At 38.8% G+C, this 24,509-nt stretch overlaps 1 protein-coding gene across 8 annotated transcripts in view; it reads right to left on the bottom strand.

Moving 5' to 3' along the window:
- The window catches only part of ANKS1B (ankyrin repeat and sterile alpha motif domain containing 1B), a 450,635-nt gene that overhangs the window by 158,620 nt on the left and 267,506 nt on the right, over positions 1-24,509 (bottom strand). For all 8 annotated transcript variants that reach the window (XM_076335327.1, XM_076335287.1, XM_076335320.1 and 5 more), the window contains 2 exons: positions 17,420-17,518; positions 3,923-4,075 (listed from right to left, as the gene is read on the bottom strand). In XM_076335327.1, coding sequence (XP_076191442.1) covers positions 3,923-4,075; positions 17,420-17,518 — 252 coding nt within the window. The remainder of the gene's footprint in view (positions 1-3,922; positions 4,076-17,419; positions 17,519-24,509) is intronic.

A 24,509-nucleotide genomic window follows, 5' to 3' on the forward strand; every position in this document is an offset into this window, starting at 1 on the left:
AGTGCCACATCTACATGTCTTCTACATACCTCCAGGGATGGTGACTCAACCACTTCCCTGGGCAGCCTTTTCCAATGCTTGATAACCCTTTCAGTGAAGAAATCTTCCCCAATATCCAGTCTAAACCTCCCCTGGCGCAACTTGAGGCCATTTCCTCTTGTCCTATCACTTGCTACTTGGGAGAAGAGACCAACACCCACCTCGCTACAACCTCCTTTCAGGTAGTTATAGAGAGCGACAAGGTCTGCCCTCAGCCTCCTTTTCTCCAGACTAAACAACCCCAGTTCCCTCATCCACTCCTCACAGGACCTGTTCTCTAGACCCTTCACCAGCTTCCTTGCTCTTCTTTGGATGCGCTCCAGCACCTCAATGTCTTTCTTATGGTGAGGGGCCCAAAACCAAACACAGTAGTCGAGGTGCGGCCTCACCAGTGCAAGTACAAAGGGACAATCACTTCTCTAGTCCTGCTGGCCACACTATTTCTGATCCAAGCCAGGATGCTATTGGCCACCTTGGCCGCCTGGGCACACTGCCAGCTCATATTCAGCCGGCTGTCAGCCAGCACCCCCAGGTCCTTTTCCGCTGGGCAGCTTTCCAGCCACTCTTCCCCAAGCCTGTAGCATTGCATGGGGCTGTTGTGACCCAAGTGCAGGACCCAGCACTTGGCCTTGTTGAATCTCATACAGTTGGCCTCGGCCCATCGATCCAGCCTGTCCAGGTCCCTCTGCAGAGCCTTTCTACCCTCAAGCAGATCAACACTTGTACTAAAGCTAATCTTCTTAGCATGTCTGTATGTCAGTAGGGAGAGCTAAACTCCCCTAGGAAGCAATCCAGATAATTAACTGTAATTTAACCACCCTGAATCATCCTCTAGATGGTCCTTTCTTTTGCCATCCTTTATAGTTTATAAAGGGAATTTAGGGATACTAGCTTCATTCAGCTGCAGGGAGACTTTCAGAATATGCTTTCTTCTTTCTGTCTTTCAAAAAATGAACTGTTTGCTTTAATAACATAATTGAATAGATTTATGCCCTGAAAAGTATCTTGGTCAGCATCACACATGGAAGTTCGGAGGCATGTGATAAGTAAAACTCACAGTAGTATATTGAGATGCATTATGATAAAGGATGACCTTATTACTAACTTAGATCTAGGGAAAAAAAAATCTAAAACTTCATAAACTTCCTCCACAGGCATCTGAGTTGATGATCACAAAAATTGTAGGAAGAAGATAATAGAGAATTTTAATTTTTTAAGATGTAAAGAAGGGCTTGTGAAAAATTAAATGTCCCCTTCCCTCCCCTGTCCTTTCAGCTATGCTAGTTTACCTAATAGAAGATACTATCTCTACCTTCACATCTGTTTCTACCCCTCTAGAAGCCATGATTGATTTCCCAATGGCTTAATGGAAAGAAGCACCAAATATAAACTAAGGGATTCCTTTCACCAAAGCAGGAATGGCTTTTATGTCAAATTCAGTGGCTGCAACTGTTTAAACTGATGGCTAAAATGAAAAAGTTATCATATCTGTAGCCCTTGACACATTTTTATTGTGTATTTGGCATAAGTGCAAATGAAACTTCTTGCTCCATCTACAACTCAAGCACCAAGAACCACCAAACCAAGGGTGCTCTGAATTCTTTTCAGGATGTTGAGTCTGTTTTTTCTCATATTTTTCAAGTGCTTGGATTCTGACCTACTCAAGTCAGGAGTCCTATTCCAGAGTTAGTGGCTTTGACCTTTATGCATTCCTTTATGAAAAACTTTCTGTAATAAGGTCTTGTTTGCCATCGCCTGAATGGGAAGTGAGACCTTCAAAATCAATTTCAGACAGCAGGCCTGCTGGTCAGAGATAAGTATCTTGTTCTGCCAGACTGTACAATGCTTCAAACCAATTTCTTGTCCATTTCTGAAAGATTCCCCTCAATTGAAACAGAAAAATAACAGTAAATACTTTTCTAAGCTACAGATTTTCTCAGTGAACATTATTTCATTTCAGTTAGCTACTACTGATAGGTGGGAATTAAATATATACTGACTGGACTAAAATAGAAATTCTGAGAATGTGGAACTTTTATTTACTATGCTCTTGAACAACATAATCCAATAATATAGCAGGTGGGAGAAATATTTATCTTTATAGGCATCTATATCTATACAAATATTTAAACAACCGTTTAACAGCTTCTTCTTGCAACTCATGGCAAAAGGGAGTGTTTTCCCAAGAAGTACAGGCCTTAAACGAGAACATGATGTTAAACTGTAAAGTTAGATAGATATATACTGGTCTGGTTTATACTAATTTTACAGAATTGTATTCCTGTTAACTTCAATGCAGGTACTTCCCTTTTCATCAGTTTAAGCAAGTTTGGAATCAAACCACAAGCCTTTAATGAGGTTTTAATGATCCACTTGGGGGAGCTAAAGGGTAATTTGTTTCCGAATTGATTATGGCAAAATATTTGGGATGCAAAATTAAGTTACAGAAGACAATGTGAGCAGAGACTTCCACTTTTTTCAACTCAGTGCTGGTTGTTAATTCATATTAGCTTCTGGAGCAAAGGGTCCCCAGTTCTTATTAAAATTCCAGCCACTTATAGAAAAAAGACTCACAGTTATAAATAGCTTAGCAGCAGACACCCATAACAGCATCAATCATATCCTGACTTCAATTATACACCTACAACATACATTGAATGCAACAGACATAACATGTAAGGCAGACTTTGGTCCTTACTCTTACTCTACATTTTTGTGCTAGTTAACATTAACTGTAACGTGACAGTAAGAAAAGAAATTCTAACATGCAATGGTTTTGTCTTTCAGTTAATATGAAATACCTCCTTTTTTTTTTCTTTTTTTTTTTCCTTTTCTTTAAATGCTGGTCTTGAGCTGTATCTGCTTGTGCCTCCTGCAGCAGTTACTGTGTTGAAACATGGCTTTGCATCATCATTATGTTCTCCATTTCTCCAGCCTGGGACACATTGGGAACTGTTTCCCAGTATAAAGCCATATCAGCTGCTCTATCTTATGCTTGATTGCCTATGGTTACTGGTAGCCCTTTGACTCTTCTGGAAGTTAAGCACTGATTAGAGGCAGAGATGCAGTATCTCCTTTATGGGAAGGAAAAGCACAGCCTTTTGTCTGTGAAGAGCCAATAAAATATGACGTTGGGCTTTTCTCCATGTAGGGATTGCCCTAAAGTTCAGCTAAACTGACAATACAGTTGATTTCAAAAGCCACAGCAGATCCAAAGCTATAATCATCTATCTTTTATAAAAGGAAACAGCTCCGTTTCAGACACATAACTTACATGAAAATTCCATTGGCAAAGCTGTACTGTCAATGTCTTCACTGTAATAGTATAAAATTCATCTCATTCCAAATTACTCTGCAGTGCAGTCCATATTAAAGTTTATGGTTGCCCATATGTGGGCATCTAATTTAACTCATGTAAGTAAAGTTTCAAGCAAAAGTGATAATTAAATGAAATATTTTGTTCCTTTAGCATAACTTATTAATTATGTTTAAGGTTTCCTTGTTTTATGATTAATTTAGCCAGAGCATGTGGAAAAAGTAGACTGTAAGTCTCTTTACAAGAAGTACTGTTGTTAGGCACTTTAAAAGCAAAGACTTACGCTTTGTAGCTATAAACTACCGAAATATATTTTTAAATGTCATTCAGCATCCTGAATGGGTGACACAATCATGCTGATTGAATGCTACGCTAAAGACAATGGCAAAGCAAATGGAAGCAAAGGGTACAGTCAACCCAGGTATAGGCATGAAAGCTGTAATCATTAAACAGTACTTGATGACAGTATTTGTAGTGCAGTTTGCTTTTGTGCTTTCTCTTTGATATGTAAGGGCAAGTACTATAATGTATTTAGGAGGAACCACTGCTATAAATTGATCAACTTACATTAATTAATTCAATCTCCCAGATTTTTTTCACAAGGTCCATCGATGTATAGCCATTAATTAGAAAGGATTTGGTATAGTCACCCAGTTCAATGGAATCCAGCCATTCAGCTACAGAGGTGGGGTTGTAGCCATCGTGACCAATCTGCTTCATCTGAAAAACAAGAATGAGTAAGAATTAGTGATAATATTCATTAGACATCTTTCAGAACAGCAGTTATTTATATTATTTTCTTTGGGTCAGAGCTATTTTATTCTCTGATCAACATTCTTTTAATGATTAGTACAACATGAAACAATTTTGTGAGCAAAAGCACTAATAAAACTTAGTTTTCAATGGATCTTTTTCTTATGTCTGCTTGCCTTTTAAGCCAGAGTATACTAAGACTGTAGCATGAGTTCAATTCTTACTACAGATCAGAGAATCCATAAGTAAGGGAAGGCAAAAGAGTGAGAAAGAGGCATTATTAATATACTGACTGCACAAAAATGTCAGATTTGCACCTAAGATTTCATAGAAGGCGAAGAAATTAGACTGAGGAATGGATCTTTTCATATCAAACTGCAAATGAAACATATTGCCCTGGTTATATTATTCCCAATTTATCTCTTCTAGTAGGTTATCTGATATTTTGTAGTGGTTGAAACCGCACTATATTTTTCTGACCCCTGGGGAGGCTTAAAAAAGTCTCTTTCCTCTACCTGGTCACATTTTTCATGGAACTCCTGGGAATTTAATGTATTTTAGATTGCTCTCTGTCTGTAAAGTTGCTTGAGATTGGGCAATCGAACCAAATATTATTGGAATGGAATTGACAGAATGATGTACACAGAAGCGCACCACCTGCATTCATATAGCAACACAGGCACAGAAAGCATAGCCACCTAAATCTTGTTTTCATAACAAACTAAGAAATACCACTGGCATCTTATTTTTCTGAATTTTGTTAAGCTACTAAGAAGTAAAGAGCTGCAATTTCTCTTTCACAATTGCCTCTCAGTGACACAAGTGAAGATTTTCAAGCTAGCCATTAAAGATAAAAATGTATAAAGCCTCTACCTGTGCAGCTTGTTAAGCCATACTGTTTTTATGAATTTTAAAGTTATTTGCAATAGTGGCAGAAGTAGAAGTAGAGTGAAGTAGAAAAAAATATGCAATAGCCTCAATTTTCAACAGTATTATATGCATATCATCTTTCTGCAGAAGTGTAACTATTGCTAACTTGGTAATACACTGAACTGGTAAACTGTTAAGAAGCTTTAGAGGTTTAGAAACCTTGTGTTTTGCATAGGATCTCCCAACTGTGCAAGAGTGACACTGCACATGGTGAAAGCCAGTCTCCCATTTCTGCCTGCTTATGTACGTTCCTGCTTTCTGAGAAACAAGGGAAGTGTGACAGAAACATAATGCTTTGAGCTTAAGTTTGAAGTGAGTGACAAAGTAATTTAAAAAGGAGAGAATTCTGATCTTAATATCTTGCCTGAACCGATTTATTTCTCACAGTTTATTTGAAATACAATTTGAATACAAAGCAGAGAAAAAAATTAAAGTCTGCATTTGAAAGCCACAGTAGTGTTCGTTGATCTGTCTGTTCAAATGCAGAAAGCCAGCACGTCATGATCTTGATCTTGGTTTCCTGCAGTATCAGAGAGGAGTGATGCAGGCACACTGCATCGTGGATATGACAGTTTACTCTTTGGTCTTTTGCTGCAGATGTTGGATATAAAATATTAATGGAAATATTTAAATGATGTAGTGAAATCATTATCTTAAATCATAAAGAGAGACAAGAGAAATCACATAATTAACAATAGGAATCGTAGTCTTTCAGGTCACTTCTGTAACAACGGAGTCATATTAGAAAGTGAGAGTTCAGTTTTGTTGTTGAACTTGACATTTTAGAATTTAGTTTCACCCTAATTTAGAATGAAATTAGATGTCAAAAGCATGGCAAATTCTTCTTTCATTGTCATTCAGACTTACTTCAAATCTTAGATTGACAGTAGTCTGTCCAGCAGACTGCAAAAATGTTTGAGGACCCTGGTAGCTCTGACTCCTGGGAAGCTTATTTCAAGAACTGATTTGAAATGAGGTATCCTTAAACAACTGACACTTGAAAAGAAAGGACCTGAGAAACTGAAGAAGAAAAATCTAATACAGAGAAGACATGAAGAAGATGTACAGGGCCCACAGGGAACACATGACTTTTGAAACATATGAGGTATTTTTGTTTTCTTTCTCTAACAAAGAAAAGCGAAGCACCTTCAAAACAATTTTCAGCATATCCAGATGGGGCATGTTATGCAAATTATTTCTTTTGTCTATTACTGTTTGGTCTTTATGTTTAATAAATCCTGATTTTAACATGATTTTTTTTTGACCTGCTGATTGAGAAATCTCATGCAGTCTGGTCCACAATTCTGGTAAACCATCAGCCTCTATAAAAAGCAAACACAGCATGGGATGTTTCTGAATTCTTAATTCCCACTGGAGATCTCCGTCAGGAGGGTTGTTAAAATAGATATCACTCTACTATGGTGTGTTGCAAAGGGCTGCAGACAAGCAAACGCAGGTGAACAATCCAATAAGCAGAAGACCGAGAACAACTGAAATGTATGTGACAATTTCACTCTTTGGATTTGGTGCCAATAGACAAAATTGTCATCGGGTCACTCAATAGCCTACACGAAAATACACTGGCCTGTTGTTGGGCAGCAGCAAGCTCTGCAAGCATTTTTGCTCTCTCTGCCCCAGAGATTTAGCTGCCTGTGTTCAAGGCCATGTCAGGGGTGGTGCAGCTGTGTAGCCTTGGATCAGACCCATGTGAGAAAGAGCAGTGAGAAGCCTAGTCGGAGCCACCCCACCTTCTGCAGGAGCCGCATGTGAGCTCAGGTCCATGTCCCTGACACTGGCCCAAGCTATGCCATAGGTATGTCTGTGCCCAACCATGCACCTTGCTGATCCTCACCCACCGACTCGCCCTCCTGAATTGACCTTGTCCCATCCTCATCCCTGTGGATCTGCCCTGGGACGTGGCTGTCCGTGGTCACTGCCACCATCCCTGCCCTGCTTGCCTTCTGTGGGTGCTCCCTGCCTGCCCCACTGTCCCCCCTCAGCTCCCAGCCCACCTGCCCTGGCGGGGCAGTCCCCTCCTGCTGCTGCTATCGCAGAAAATTAATCTCAGAACTAGAATATTTGCCAGCAGTTTCAGCACAAAAGCAGTATTTTGTTTTGTCATGAACCAAGAACCAATGTCTTATCCAAAACAGATTTTCTAAAATGTGTCTAATATATGAAAATTAATAAACTTTCAGTATCCGTCCTCTTGTATGGATAGTTTTGTTCTGTCTGTTAATAACATCAACTAGCTTATTAACTGTCATTCATAGCTAATTGAATGTTTTCCTTTCAAATATTTATTGACAGATTGGTTATCTAGATGTGACAGTATCATTAATAGTATCTGCTTTTCATATAAAATGTTATGGAGTTTTTAAATAAAAAAACCCACTTTGAAATATCTGTCTGGAAGTGCTACCCCTTTACTTTATTAGAGTTCCAGTTTAGTTGCATCTTATCCCAGTCCTCATTAATAGGTCATGGCTTTTGGACTCTTTGTATTTTTTTTTCTATACTGTACCATGATCTTAGACTCCTCTCACACATCATTTACACCTTGTAGGCTTCCTTGCTGATGCTATTTGCTGATTGATTTTTTTTTTAAAGAAAAAACCCCTCCTGTCTACTGACTGTATTTCCATATATAATATTTCAATCATTTTGCACCAGCTACAACACATGCACCAGTGGTGTCAAACATCTAAGCAGCTATGTGCATACTGTTTGACTTAGAGCAGTATAAAATCTCTAAGCTTCAAGTCACAACAGCCTTTCAAATACTAACTGCTCATAAATAGGGGCAGTATTGTTCTTCTGCAGACACTGCTACTAGTTCATTTGGTTGTTACCTTTAAAGAACAATATCAATGTTAGCTGTTTCATTGCAGATTATTTTAGCATGCCGTCTATGGAAAAGGCTAGGAATGAAGCCCATAGGATTTAGAGAAAAAGAAATGTTTAAGAAAATATGGTATAAACGAAGCATGGAAGAAGACACAAACCATAGGGTATTTCTCTCCTACATCCTATTGACCTATCACTTGCATTGCTTCCTTTGAAATGAATAGGAAGCAGAAGCCAGAAAGAGATGTTTCTCATAATAAAATAGTAATGTCAAGCAGCATCCTAATGGGTTGAGAAATACGATGCATCACTGCTATATCTATACAGTATTTTACATTAGGATAGAAGGTACTTGAGTTTTTATCTCTGAAAGGTAGCCAAATAAACATGAACGGAGCTTCAAAGTAATCACATATGCACCAGAAGCATCAAGGTGAATTCAGTAACATGGACTATTACCAGTTTTCTCTGATCTTCTCAGACAGATGGGGAACTAATGCTACTTTCTCCACAGGTAATATCACTATCTGGTGGATCTCAACACTGTGTGTATTGAAATCAAGCTTTTTATCCGCTGTATGACGGATGACAGAAAGAGATGACATGACTTTCACAGCTTTCTAAATGATGACTATGATTACAGTGAATTTACGCTTCTGTTGGTTTGCAAGAAAGATCTTCTTAGCAAGCACATAATGCTTTCTTTTAAATTGCTGGCCTACCTGAGAGATTTAAGCAGCACTTTTGGGAACTTGTATGAAAATATCAACTACCAATCTGAGTAATTCTGGATGATTGTAAGGGGGGGGGGGCGGTACCAGTTCTTTTTTTCCTGTCTTTGTGAGTTGTCTGTTATATATTATGTACTTTACAAACATGATCAGTTGGACTCATGTTGTTGGAAGAGGAGATCATTCCTCCTCTGGAGCAGTGAAAGAAAAGGCGCCGGAGAGTGACACTTCTGAAGATCACAGGGCCTGGCTGGCACAGGGGCACCACGTGGAGCTGGTGCCTGCAGCGCCTGTGCAGAAATTGAGCCTGCAGTCAGGGGCAGAGAGGCAGCTCTCACGGGGGGATGGGCACAACCAACTAAGGACCTGAGAAGACTTTGCATTTGCTGCTGTTGAGAAAGCCACTGAGTGAAAACAGGGACCTGCCTGCAAAGACACAGTGGGTGAGGAAGAGCTGTATATAAACCTTTTGGTTTTCTATTCTGTCTACCTTGTCACTTTATTTAAAAAGTTAACTATTCAAGCTTGTGTTCTATTAATGTTTGACTTTTCTTTCCGCTAATCAAAAGCCTTCCGTCTTCTTGTGGAGCTTACTATAAAAAGACAGTATAGGCACGTTCACTTCACAGCGCTGCCTGATTCAGGATCCTGCCTCGATGGTAAATCCAGAATACCATGAACTGAGTTCAGAGTTTCCTACCTAAGATTGCTAGCATTGCAATAGGCACCCTTTCTATGATTTTTGCAGTTGGAATCTATCTTCTGAATTTAAAGGAAAGTAGATGCACACACACATTTTTTTTTTCTGGAAAAATTTAAAGAGATCCACATCCAGAAGACTGAAAAGACCTCCTAGTTCTTCATCAGACACAATGTCTGGGACAAGGGAAGAACAGGTCTCATTCAGTATTACTGAGGATGATGTATGCAACAGTTCAGGACATTTCAATTGCATATACTGTAACCTTAAGAAGACCTAAATCTGGAATTTGTGGACTAAGTGGAAGCTATGGCCTTTGATCTCAAGAGTTTCTATGAGTATGATTTCTAAAAGCAGTCCTGTGGAGATTTGTTGGTACTTCAGTGCATAGAGTTAGAGCTTTACAGGCATGCTTTCAAAAACTGGATATTAGCACAGACTGATATCTCCAAAGTCAAACTTTCATCCTTTGCTGGATCCTGAGTAGCTTTGCCTGTTTTACTTTAGATAACATGCTATCAACTGCACCGTTAGTTTTTTATCCCACTCAGGTGTTGAACTAGTGGTGATCTTTTTGGTCCAACAGTACTACAGTTTGGTGCCACAGTACGATTTAAAAGTAATCTACTTTGCATTCATTTGCTTTGCAGAATAATCTGGGTACACACTATCCAGCTTTCTTTTTGGAGGAAAGTAAACCAGAATATCAGCACCAGTCATGCACCAAATGCATTTCAACCCCTAATAGGGACACAAAGATCTGAATCAAGTAGTTGACAACCTTACCACCTTCAATGCACACATGGACCAAATGGTGGAGGTATACCTTTGTATTTGCTGTCAACTGCCTTTAACTCTTCATGACTCATATAATTTCCTTGATGCTTTTTCTGATTTAATTCCCTTGCTTTCTGTTGCCTAGCTTAGAACTGTTTGCTGAATTTCTTGTTGCTTCTGTAACAATTTTATTAGCATCCACCTTTTAGTAATGCTATTTTTTGTGATGGTCAGAAAACCCATCAGTCTCCTCAGCTTCACAGAAGATCCCACAGGGTGCTAACTAGAGCCCCAAGGAAACGATGCTCTTCATCAACCTGTGCTGTGAGAAAGTTGAAATCTTCCTGATAGCAGGATAACCTGGTGTCAGTATCAGGAGGCTGCTGACCTCATGACTGCTGTGAGGAGTCCAGAGGTGTCTAACTATGCTTCTGCGCAGTGACCAGTGGGCCAGCTGCAAAAGCAACCAGAGACAGGCAAAGAAGGAGGCAGGGCCAATCCTGAGGAAGAAACTCTGCTTCCATGGATAGGCACTCTTATGTATCTCATTCTTGCAGACCCTTTCTAGGTGTTCAAGTTGCAACAGACTGTGGTGACTGCTGAAACCTCTTCTGTTCCTCCCACAACTACAAGTGCTGCTCCTGCTTGTTTCATTAGGCCACACTGACCAGTTTCTGTCATTGCTAGTCCACATTGGGCTGTGCTAGCCCTCAGGAAAATGTCTGTGTCATTAGTCACTATGATTTTTAGCTTTTGTCTAATACTGGATGTCTTCCTGGCAAGTGTGTTCCCTGGGGCTGGGCAGCAGCAATTATGAGCCATGGGCTGTTCATGGCACCTCTGGAGGCCACCTTGGTGCCTCTCTGGAGACCTTTGAACCTCTGCATGTGAGACAGCTACAGAGAACTTGGCCACGGCATTCGGTGCAGGCAGAGATCGTTTCTGAGACTGCCGAAGTACAGCTGGGGACTCTCTGTGGCACAATGCTTTGAATACAATGTACTAACAGCCCATCATAAGACTAAAAGGGAAGAGTAATTCTCTGAATGGAGCGTTTCAACCAAAGGCATAGGCACAGGGGAGATGAATCATTTATCTTAATAGATGAAAGGTGGGAGGGGATGGGACGAAAGCTCTTATCTTACTGGAGGAGGGGGAGGAGGACATGAAGGGTTTCTTGGTGAGAGGGAACATAGAAGAGTACTCTCTGACCTAGTCAGCCCTGAATCTCTAGCTGTCTTCAAGTCTTACTCTCCCTCTCTCCCTAAGTCATGGCAGTCACTTACACAGGCCTTGTTAGCCTTTCATTCCTCCCACCTCACCAACCATCTTCTAGCAGCTCCAACTGGAATTTTTTTATTGCGAAATGGCCTGCATAGTTTCCAGATGGCACTGGAGACAGAAGTTAACAGCCACACACCAGTAGGCAGAATAAATGTATCTATCAACCCAGTGCCATTGAGGAGTGAATGGGTGAAGCAAGTAAGCCTCAGAGGCCACGAAGACATCTCCACTCCCTTTGTGTGGAGGTGGGAGTGGGGATAGAAATTCAATGACACAAGGAGACAGAAATCCATTTCCTTGTAATCTTCCCATTACATTTGTAACACTGCAAAAGACATTCAGTGTTAATCACATTTTCTTTGTCTTACTCCAGGCACTCCTGGTTGGTCTTCCCTTCATCTGGGAAGGTGCAGCAGCCTGAAGACTAGTGATGTCCTTGATGCTCTGGGAAGATTTAAAGAGAACAGAGAGCCATACTTATGGGTGTTGAAGAAACTGGTCTTCGCTATTTCAGTCTGTTAAAAAGTTAAAAAGACTTAACTGTGTCCTTGCAGGGGCTGTGCAGAACACAGCTCAGACCTATAGTTTGAGAAATATTGGAAATGTTTGTGTCCAGTTTGTCATGCAGCCTCCTATCTTGCAGGCAGATGGCGAAAGCCATAGTGTCCTTTCACACATCATGTGACAGGGTTACACTTAAACTGGTACTTACTCCATTTCTGGATATGTATGGTCTCATGACCTCGTGATGCAGAGGGTGCATAGCATTTCTCATGAGGCAGGCAGTATCCAGATGATGCTAACACTATTGCTACCCATAGAGAAGATGCTAGTGTTCCCTCTGAATCCAGCGCTGGAATTATGGACCATATGGGTATCGGAAGTCCTCCTGATGACCTGAAAATATGTTAATAAGTATGCCTCAGTGAGTAAAGGTGTGGGACAACTGAATTGGTAGTCTTTGTGGTTTATAGCTGCCTGTGGACAGGTTGCAGATGAGAATGTGGATCCCATCAGTGGCCCTTATGGAGCTCATGAGCTCATGAAGGGTGAAATACTGAGGCAGAACAGCCACACCAGCAAATACTCCCAGAAAGCAATTATCTGTGTCTTCTTTCTCAGACAAAAGGATGTGCAGAAAGTCTAAGTCAGCTCATTCAGGTTGTCATCCTAGTCTAGTTGCCATAGAAAGAGAATAGAGCTTCCTCTCTTATAGTGTATTTCCTTGCCTGCTGACTATTCTCAGAGCAGGCAGTAGGCATTGCGGAGTCAACCACAAATAAGAAAGTATAAAAGAAGCAGGAAGAGAAATAAGACTTACTGTATGGGCAACGGTGGCAAGACCAGTGACATGCTACTGTTATCTACATGATACAGATAAATGACAGCATGTCATGGCTAGAGTGGCTCACTGATAGGCTCAGTTAAGAAGGAAAACGTTTGTGAGACTGCTTTCATCAGACAGTTTTGAAGCACATGCATGGAGGGGACATTTGGTTGATGGGATCAGTCTAAAGCTAGTCTGAAGTAAACACTGAACTATAGCATGGATGTATCTAACTGCCTTGTTTCACTGATCCATTCCTATTGTGCTGCATTACTTAAATAATGTAGACTACACCTTTGTGTTTCAGAGTTGAAAAGTTCATGTGTTATGCTGGATTCTAACACTTTTTTCTGTCTTTATGGTTAAAGGTCTTATAAGCAGTGCAATGAGCGGGTGAGTGGCCTCCTTCCAAATCAGGAAAGTAATTCCCAGAGGGATTAGAAGAAGGAAAAACAGCAGGACAGAAAGCACTTCCTTTGAATTCTGTTTTTCATCTTCATTTCCAGCAGACCAGAACTGAGGAGTCATAGCCAGAAAAGGTCATAAACGTTATGATATCCACTTTGCAGCATCTCCTAGTTTGGACACTGTCTTTAGGAATGGAAGTTGGAATGATCTACCTATTAGCTGTGCTGAATGGGAGAGAATTAAACACCAGGATTCAAATCAGCTCGCTAAGCTCGGGGGTGTCTAAGCCAATAGCAAGAGAGCAATAGCAAACATATGACGTGGTCTTTCTCTGTTACATACACAGCATAGTTAATGTACACATGCACAGTAGTTCTGTTTTCCTAAATTCCAGCCTTACTGTGCTTGCACAAAAGAGTGTTATATATAAGTAATAGATCCAGCACTTTTTGGAAGCACAGCTTTACTGCTCATATAACACTACTCACAGAGAGCATGTGCTCATAGCCTGCTCATATCCTACTCCTTGTCTGGTTCTGCAAAGCACCCAGGAAAGAGACTAGCTGCCTGCGCACCACTGCTACAAGATTCCCCAACTTGCTTTGTGCTGAGACCTTTCCATGCAGGAAGGAACAAGCTGCATACTTTAAGAATAGCTCTGAAGCCAGGAGAAAGCTGCTTTCAGCTAACATCTTTCTTCCATCTGTCAAATGAGAGAATGTGTTCCCATTATGCACTGGGAGAAGAAGCCATACACTGAACATCCCACACAAAAACAATCCTTTTTCTTATCTAAGTTCTCAGATAAGCTAGGATAATTCTTATTTTCAAAAACATTTTAGCTTTTGAGGAACCCATTGAGAAGTCATTTGCACATAGGTTTTGGATGCCGAAATAACTTGGCAATGTTGCTTAGGTTTCCTATGTCACTTAAGTGTGGCTAAAATGTTACGTCATGACTGCTATTATTTTCTTAGTCAATTAAGCATATCCTGCACACAATTCTTTTCTCAGTATTCATTTTTTTTCTCAAGTCCTTGTACTTGCAACTTCAGTATCTTTTCAGACATTGCCTCTACCTCTCGACATGTCTGAACTTCCTTTTAATAAAACATATAAAATCCTTCTCCAAACATTTATTATTTCATTCTTTTCACACAAAAAAATCTTAAATGCAATATCAAACTCTGCTATGAAATTTGCTCTAAGACTGATGTCATGTATAAAATATTTCCATTTCAAGAATTAACTTTACAAATTATATTTCTGCTGCAGTGTCTTAACCTTATCTAATAATAATAAGCCATAAAGTGCTCTAGTTAATATTAATGTGAAACTTGAACAACTTAAACTACCTTAGTGTGAGATGAGAATTTGGGTTACTGGCTCTAATCCAACAAAAATAAAGGGTATTTTGAAAAGCAGAAATCTAATGGCAAGATTTCAACTCTGCCTATCTCTTACAAACATACCAGTTTACCCTCTTATGAAATGTTCTCCTCAAATACAGAATCATCTGGGAAAAATATTTTGAGAAATCTGTGTAAACATACCTTTTTATACTGGTTAAACACTGTGTAAGAAACTACAATGATTAATTCATCTATATTTGGACAGATATGTGGGGTTTTTTCCCATTGAAAACTACTTCAAGCTCTAGAAAGTGGTTCCTAAACAGGCTACTGGTGTTTGAAATATAGAAATTCATCACTCTCTAGGAAGCCAGCAATTATGAATAAAAAAAGACAGTCTTTCTTTTCAACCACTAAATGCCTGTTGCATTTTCAGGCTGCAGAGATGAATATTGATGAGAATAAAAAAAAGAGCTTTAAAAAAAGAGTATTTTAAAACCTTGACAATAGATTTGTTGCTTGCTTTTTACCCTCTAAGCTTATTCAATACTACCTGAGTATATGGCTCTAAGGAAGTGTTGCTCCATAGATGTTTTTTAAAGCACTTAACTTCCACCTCAAAATCTGAGTTAAAAAGTATCACAAGACAGGAAACATTAATAGTAAAACTAAAAATAACATCATCAGCAATGTTATTAAGTACTAAAACACAAGGAGTCATCATGTTTTAAATTAAATGAGGAACGGAAAAGAGGTACATGTTCAAAACAAACAAACTAAAAGAATTTTTATCTAATGAGATTCAAATTAGTGAGACTCCAATTATGGTTTGAGATCTTAAAATATTTAGATGGTATGCACTATTTTGAATGCATGATGACAGAGCTGAACTTATCAACAAACAAATAGATATACAGAAATGTTCGTGGTTCCTTGCAGGATGTGAAAGTTTTTTAGATCTTCAGCAAGCTGTTGTGAATACAGCAAGGGTGGGTTACATTAGATAAAATTTATCATGATCCCAATTTTTGGGCCCCATAACTATTCTGACAGCTGTGCCTTCAAAAGAACTTGGTTTTGAACAGGAAATTATGTATTTTTACTATGCAAGCTGTCTTGCGTTTCTGAGTCATTTAAGTGAAGAAATGTGATGCACAGCTTCAGCTTTTGACTGCCTTTGTTTTGGTGTAACATTCTTGCATCTTGCAAGATATCTTACACTGTTTTTTCTAGCTCAGCAGGGAAGCTGCTAAAGACTACCTCACCGTTATTCAGCCCATGCTTCAAGCCATTCTGTGTTACTTAATTATTTTTGGTACAGAAGATGTTGATCCTTCCAAGTAACTGCATAACCATCTTGTTCTCAACTGGTTTCAAGAGTATCTCTAGATCTTGATTCTGTCCTCTTTTCTCACATTAGGCACATTTTAAAAAGACCTCAGTTGGAGTTTTATGACAGAATCTGCTCTCAGCACTAGTATACTCTCCAAAAGCAGATATTATTAACAATGTTTTCATAAACACCAGATACTGAGTGCAGATAAAACTATGATATATTCACAATCCATTCATTAATTTTGAAAAATTTAAACAAGAATACAAGAAAGCTGATTTCTCTAAGAAGTATGAAAAACAAAAAATACTTCATCAGCTAAGAGCAGGGATTAAGATTAGAAAATTTTGTTTGAATGATAGCATTGCTGAAAAAGTCATAAATTCATAGTTAAACCTTAAATATCTATTGTAATCCATCAAATGCGACTTTTATACACCCTACTACTTGTACCATTTATCTCACTTGTCTAATATGGTATATGGAATATTATTGTCTTTAATAATCTTTGATGTTTCAGTGCACAGACTCATATTGTAGTATATATGGATTGACTAACATATCCAGATACAGAAATTGTTCACAGCTTCTAATTTTTCCCATGCAAAAGAAACCCTTGTTTTAAATGTGATCCATCCAGTAAGCCATGATGCATCAAAAAGCCTCTTCCAGCAATGTCAGCCTCATGCTCTAGACTGAAAAGTCCTTTAATAACTCTTCTCATTCTCCAGTATTATCAAACTGCAAGCAGACTAATCTCTATTTACCTCAATTATTCGACACATGCTGCTCCCAGAATACTCCACACACTTTACACTAGGTTTTATTCCTGCCCTAGTATCTTGCACTAAGTATCTGCATCACATGTGGCAGCCTTCTGAGCCTTACTGGTGTCTACCTCTCCTCATTCATTCTCCTTATACAGCTTTCCAAAATCAAATAGTAAGTTTTCATGCTAGGCCCACTATCTCTCTTGTTTAGAATGCTAGTAGAAGCCTCCACTGATATATTCTGGTACGCAAAATATAAGAACAATCTTTCTATCATTGATTTTAAAATCTATAGTTTAAATCAGCTAGCACCAAAAATGATTGGAAAAATGACTGCAAGTTATTCTGTCCACAACTGAGAAGCAAAATTCATGTACACAGCAGCAAATCAAATATGAAGCCTGCAGGAAGTCTCCGCATCTTACATGAAAGGCAGGTATTAGGAAAACAATGTTTCATCCAAGGCTTTTAAGAATACTTATATAAAGGGCAAAGTATTTCCAGGCCAACTGGTCTGTAAAGACAAACATCTGGGATTCACTGACAGCCTTATTTACACAAATGTAATGACAGTCTATAAAAAGATTGAAAAGCCAAAAATAATTAAAATAAATTCTAAACAGCCATCACTTCAAATTACAGATTTTACTCTCCTTTGCTTTGTTTGTCAATTACATCTATACAAAGTGAGTTCAATGAAATGACATTACGTTATGTCACATTTGCATAAGCAAAAAACACATCTACAAAACCAATAGAGAGTTATGTTTATTTCCATTCAAAAAAGTGTTTTAAACAACGTGAAAGCTGTAGGTGTTAGTTCCCTCGCTTGGATAATAACAGAAAATATACCTTTGGGAGAAGCTGGATTGCTTGGAGTATTCTCTGTCTGTGTCCAGAGTTAAGGATTCCTATTTCCAAGAGATCCTGGTCCTCCATTACATTGCTTCCCTAAAAGTGGAAAAAAACCGGTAGAATAAAAATGAAAAAATAGCAGATGCCTTCAATAGCCTGAAACAAGCCCTTCTGTTGCATTTAAAAGAGAACATTTTGCTTAACTTATAGTATCTGACAAGAATGATAAATTACTGATGATTGCATTCATTTTCATGATGACAAAATATGGTGGAAGGCGCTTGAACTCATGGACAGTTACTACACTGCTGGCAGCACTGCCAGTGGAGAAATTGTAGCTCTCACTCAAGCCAAATACCAGATGTGGCCCTTCTTTCTTTGATTGAAACCAAGGACATGATTAGAGAAATGTTCAGAAACTTCATTTTTTCATTCCCCTCCTACCTCACCCAGCAATATATGATGTTCATTTTCCTCCAGACTTAGCACAGAATAAGATGAGCAGAGTGGATGAGCATAAAATTATTTAGTTCCTTGTTAGTAAAATGGTGAAGAAACACAAAAGAGGGGGAGTGGTATCAACAAACCCCATACAGTCCCCACCCCCCTGAATTTAACTGTACCAGTGCAGTCCTAACTTTACCCATCACTGCTTTTATCTCCCTGCTTGCGGGCAGGTCAAATAACTCTGAACATGCAAACAGCTGAAAAAGACCATCTGTTCAAACAATACACAAAGTAAGTGTCCACAAAAGTCCACAAAATAAGACCCCACAATTCAAGTCTCTATTCTTAGGAGTTGCTACCACTAGGAGAGGACCTGTAGCTCCACAAACAAGATAATACGACTCCTACGTTCAAGGAGTCTGACACCACTTCGATAGTAAGTTCAGCATTTGAAGGTTAAGGTACTTGATTAGCTGGCAATGACTATTGGGAGTCACAGGAGGCACAACAGTAGGTCAAAAAGGGAATTGCAGCCAGGGATCAAATAAAGATGGTTCAAAGTAGGCTGGCAGTCTTTTATTGCTGTTTTAGACTACCTCATATCAGACAAAAAATCAGTTGTTTTTTTAAATTATTTTTAAAAAGCTTCTAACTATTACAGTTGTGAACAAAACCTGCAAAAAAACCAGATGACCTGTCTGAACTCTTACCCCTGTTGGAGTCTCATGACACTAATTTGCTAGAAGCAAGAATTCTTATTATTTGTACTCATTTAACATCATCATGAAATAGGCTTTATGTGAGCAAATCCATGAAAAACTTCATCTCCACCTTTCCATTTGGCTTGCTGCTTCTGACTCAGTAGAGCTCTTAAGCAGCAGCAAAATGAAAAGCTAATAGGCGCATAAAAGAACATGCTTAAATACTTTGCTGAATCAGGGCTTAATAATGGATATGAATTCTTTCTGAATATCAAATCTCCTGTCCCACAGCAACATAGCTTTCTTTCAAAAAGTACACTGGAATATGCAATACTTCACCCTGTTCAGCTGCTAAATCTTCACTCTTTTCAGATGGACTGATTAGTTTACAGATGTACTCTTGAGGACTCTCAAGTGCTACTCTGCAGAGTATCCTGCAAAATCTAGGGGAGGTCTTTTTAAGGCAATCATGTAAACTTTGCAAAGCTATTACATTTAAAATTATATTTCACAGTAAGTCGTATGATTTAAGACTACAAGTCTGCAAATCATATCCTGAAAGAATTTGTGTGCAGCATTCAGAACAGGGGCAGGCAGAGACCTGCTCTAAAGGGAGAAGCTGTGCAATCATGCCAGTTTAAGTAGACCACATTGTGTAAGAGTGCATGCAGCACAGGCTGTGCAAACAGTGCTAGTGATGAGGTGGGGTTAATACCCCCTTCATCTCCCTGGTTCACACATACAAAATATAATTTCCCCTTTCTTCCTTTCTCCTATAAATAACCTAAAATAACCTTATTATTTGTACTCATTTAACATCATCATGAAATAGGCTTTATGTGAGCAAATCCATGAAAAACTTCATCTCCACCTTTCCATTTGGCTTGCTGCTTCTGACTCAGTAGACCTCTTAAGCAGCAGCAAAATGAAAAGCTAATAGGCGCATAACAGAACATGCTGTAAACTTAGAGGAAGAACTGGGGAAAAAACCCTTGCATTTTGGGCTGGATTCTCCAGCTGCTGGAAATAGCTAGCATAAATGGATTTAAGCAAACTGAGCCAACTGAGGATCCAGTCCAAAACAAAGACTATACATTTTTGTTCATTTTAATAAATGCAGCTATATTGTTTACAGCTATTGCTTTCACTTCATTTCACTGTTTTTCAGATTTCACCTTTCATCACTGCATGATGTTTACACACAATCACAGTATTCTGTTTACTGGTGTCAGTAACCTTGGCATCCAGCTTCAAATATTGCAATGTTTAAAACCCAATTCAACTAACACTTAGGCACAGGAAAAATCCTGTCTATTTGCACAAAGTAGCTGCATAGTAGAGACAGCATTATTTTATTAATTCTTTACTATTGTTTTTTCCTTATATATTAGTTCATATATTTTGTTTCTTTGCAGTTGGCATTACATATTTTTTAAACTATGTCAAAGTTACAAAATTAAATATTTAAAACTCAGGAAAGCCTGGAATTCATGTTGCCTTCTTGTTCCCTGTCTGAGAAGGCAACAACCTGGTCTTTCAGCGTGCTCAGGTTTTGGAGCTTTTCCTGTGTGTTACCATCAGTGTCAACAGCAGCAGACACTCATCCCTTCTGTAAAACAGACTTCATCGTATCCTGCCATGGAGCTAAACGAGCTCTTCATCTTTCCACAAGAGCATACCAGGAAACTTTAGATACTCGGTATACACCCATTGTTGCTTAACATAAAGAAGTAAACTGATAGTAGTAGAAAGCTGCTGTCTGCTTTGCAGACTTGCCTGTGAAGAGAAAGAAACAGTCCCCCTTATTCCTATCTCCCTGGTGTCTGCTCCCATTCTCCCCTTAATCCCAGTCCCTGATTCTTTTTTCACCTGATTCCTCTTCTTGCGCTCCTCCAGTCTCCTTCCACAGGCTCCTACGTTGAGAGTGAGGAAAACCTCACTTCCTTCTGCAGCCGATCAGAGACAAGAGGAGAAATTCTCTCCCTGCTCTTAGCTGCCATGCACACATTTATTATAAGCTGGGCCAAATTTAACCTCAATTAACTTTACAGAGATGAGATGGTAAATGTAATTAAAATTAATATTAATGCAAGAATGTCTTTTCACATTATTTCAGCCTTAAAAATAGCTGAGCTACGTCAGCTGAAACATTCACCAAAAAGAAATTATTCTAGTAGACACCTAGAGAATTTGAGTCCAAAGATTTAACTTTGATATGCATATACAGAACAGGTTCTTATAACAGGAAACATGGGACAGCAATCTCTACTGAGGTTATTATGCTTTTATTATGTAATAAAAACGTAAGAGGCTTTGTGATATTGTAGTTTCTTAAGTCTATAGGAAAACTTAGTTGGAAGGAAAACTTACTTCTCGGAATTAAAGCAATAAGAATATATCAAAATTGCTTATACTAGGACAGATTTAGATCTCAGTCACTTAAGCTTACACTGTTAAAGTTCCTGTCTTCTTAACGCATAAGAGATAGTCTTACTTATGAATTAGAAAGATTCTGGTTCTGAAGTTCTGGTTAGGAAAGGAGTGTAGCTGCCCCCCCTCCCCGGGATTTGTGGTTCTGCACAACTCTCAGGAATATCATCTTTTTCCCTGCTAGCACATACAGGAAGCCAATCTCCTGAGTAAGAAGGCAGTAGTTTCACAGAACAGTTGGGCTCAAGAAGGAAGGAAAAACGATTCTGCATGTGGGAGACTGGAGGCATATGAAAAACAACACAATTTAAAAAACACAGAAATTTTGCCAAAATCTGAGATAGTTCCTATAAATAAGTTCAGAACAAAATACATAATGGTACACTATGAGATAAAGATTTTACTGGCATTTATTTGGGTTGTTCCACACAAAATCACCTTTGGCACTCTCCACCTGAAGTTAATATAGCCTTTTCCAAAAATGCTGGGTTAGACCTTTATACCAGATTGTATGTAAGTACAGATATACGTATACAGAATCTTTAGAAAACAATTTAATCTGGAATATGTTAGATTTATAGCAAAAAAATTACTCTATTAAAAATAGCCTAATTTTAATACATTAAACAGCTCGAAGAACTTATCAAAAGAGAACAACTTTCAAAAGTCTTTTAAAAAAAAAAACCAAAACCCAATACACATTCTACATCCTGCAGGAACAAAAGCACTTTGAAGATCTGTCCCTGAAGATAATAAAATATGGTGATTAGAGGAACATATTAGGATGGCAGGCATGACTGTATGTTTCTCATTGTACCCCTTTTGTACCTGTTTTTAATCTTCATATATCTTCTGTGCGTGAGACCTATGGTGAAAAATTCCAATGTCTGGTTCTGTCATCTAAGTAAAATAAAAATGGTACAGCAGCTTTAAAACAGCTGGAAGATATATCACTAGACTTATCTGAGAACTGAACCACTGAAGTTGGGAGAGGGGGTGTGAGGAACAAACCACCTGCATATGCTTTTTGGTCTTATTCTTGCTCTTCACCTTGGCTAATAGACTGAAAGCCTGATAAAGGTTGGAGAGAGTTTTCATAGATTTTCATTGCAATCGAAGTTCTGGAAAAAAAAAACCTCAATGGGGAGGTAAATGCATATGCATGACTTTATGTAAACTGAGTAAAAACTGGCTGAAAAAAAGAGAAAGAAAAAAATTAATTTTGCATTTGAAGCTTTTTTCTCTCTTACCAAAGAAAATAGTTATATAAGAAATAGAAGATTTGGGAGAGTTCTGGCTATAGGCTGGCAATACCAAATAACCCATCTTTTTCTATGCTCAACTATGTCAGCTAGAGGAGGAAAAGTAGTGGATCTGGTGCCTAAAGCTGTGTAAGAGCTGCTACCCACCAGGCTGAGTTGAATTCATTTGCTGAGCAGCCATTATTGAGATCAAGTTCAACTGGAGATGCCAAGTGCTACTGGACGTGGCAACAACTTCTGGTAACCTTTTTATGCCTTTGGTGTATTGGAAATTGGTTTGCCCAAGAGCAGGGTTGGTGTGGGTAAGGGAAGGATGACTTCTGAGGTAAATACAGTATTGACGGGGTAGCACTGGTGGTTGCATCACTCTTGTTGCTTGGGGAGCACTATACGCTCTCCTTTGCCCTCTCTCAGCTGCCCATGTAGTAATCTGCTGCACCATCAACATTTTGTATTTGCACTGAATCTCACCCTGGTTGACTGAGACCTGACATTGCAGGAGCACAGCTGGGGGGATCTGAATGGAGTTGAGGCAACAGGCCTCATACGTGGGTTTTCAGGGTTGCTGGAAATCTGACTTGGCACAGAAAGGAAAAAAGAGAATTTGGGAGGCGGTACAGTTAGCTGAGGTATCTGAGAGTACCATCATTCCTGCCACTCAGATAAGAGAGGTGGGAGCAGGGCAGTGCCAGATGGGAATGTTCTTCCATTATACATGTTTGGAGACTGAAGTCAGAGATAAAAAACTGAGACCAACAGCATCAAAGAGCTCTGTTGTTCCTCACCCCTTCCACCCCAAATGCATAACTGGGAAGGAAGGGAGCAGGCATCTGGTACCAATGGGAACAAAGACTGTTATGAAGCACATCCTCAACAGCTCACTTAAAACAGCCCCCTCTTCATTCCAAATTGCTTTGCTTCTCGCCCACCTAATCCTAATATCCTTCCAAACTGCATCCCCTTGAAATAGTTGACATCTAAAGTGTCCTCTGGCTGGGAACAAATTAAAGACATCTCACAAAATGATTAAGGATGCATTGAATAACCAAGACTTTTCTTTTTCATTGTCTAAATCATAAGCCAGAAGGTTTATAAATTTTCATCACAACATAGCTTTTCCACAAGGTAAAAGAGTTTATTTCTTAGGGACTTGCAAGAAATGACTAGAGAAATGTAGTTTCCAATAATGAAAACTGCTTCTTGTTAGCGCAAAAATTTCAAGCAATGTGTCACACATTTCATTTCCAAACAAAAACTGGCAAACGACCAGAATTTAGCAAGCTTCAGTATGAGTGAAAAGGTTGCCTCTCACTAGTATTGCCCCTGTTAGCATGAAAACAAGATCTGTAACAACGATTATTGAGTGAAATGCTTAACTTGTACTTTGAGGTCAGAAAGATTTATCAGATTCCTGGAGATACTGCAGAAATTGTTATTTCACCTACAAATATGACAAGACTATTTTAGAAAAATCCCCTACAGAAGCATGAAATTTTGCCTTGGGGAAAAGAGATTGATTATAAAATATGTTAGGAAGAAAGGACTGAGCATATTTCAAACTAATCATTTGATAACGTTCTTCCAAAATTATTTTGCTTTTAAACTACTGATACTGATACTCATTCTCAATCCTCACCTTGCTCTATTGTCAGTCTTTACATTTATGACTTTCTTAGCAATTAAAAACCCCACAAAACCAAAGAGAAAACCGGAAGAAAGTTTTTCATATTACTGTCATTTTGTCAGGAAGTAATAATAAACTACTATTGAAATGTTAACTAAAAAAGGCCATTTCACTCATAGATAAGAGTGAGGTGATAGCAATTCAGAGCCCTAATTTACAAACTATGCATAAAGATGGAAGGTGATATAAGTAGGGTCAATTTAAAAAGGTGTCCCAACAGACCCCTAGTCCCACTCTACCTATGTTTTAAAAATCTCTCTCTGGTTCACATTCAGCTCTTCCAGAAATGAACCTGAAGTAACCAGTGCCATCAAAAGCTTTTCAAATATCGATATTCAAATGAACATATAGTCACAGACCTTTCACACAACAGTAATAGCTAATTAAAGTATAGTGATATTTAAACAATACTGATAGCTGGGACAAGGATCCTTGTAGGAAGAATTTCTGCTATTTTTATCCCCTCTTCCTTGTAGCACTGATTCATTACAACCAACACAATTGTCACATGCAAATTAGCTGCACAGATAAGGTGGCAATTGAAAAAATTACCTCTGATGTCG

This window comes from Aptenodytes patagonicus, chromosome 1 (assembly GCF_965638725.1).
Source record: "Aptenodytes patagonicus chromosome 1, bAptPat1.pri.cur, whole genome shotgun sequence".
NCBI lineage: Eukaryota > Metazoa > Chordata > Aves > Sphenisciformes > Spheniscidae > Aptenodytes > Aptenodytes patagonicus.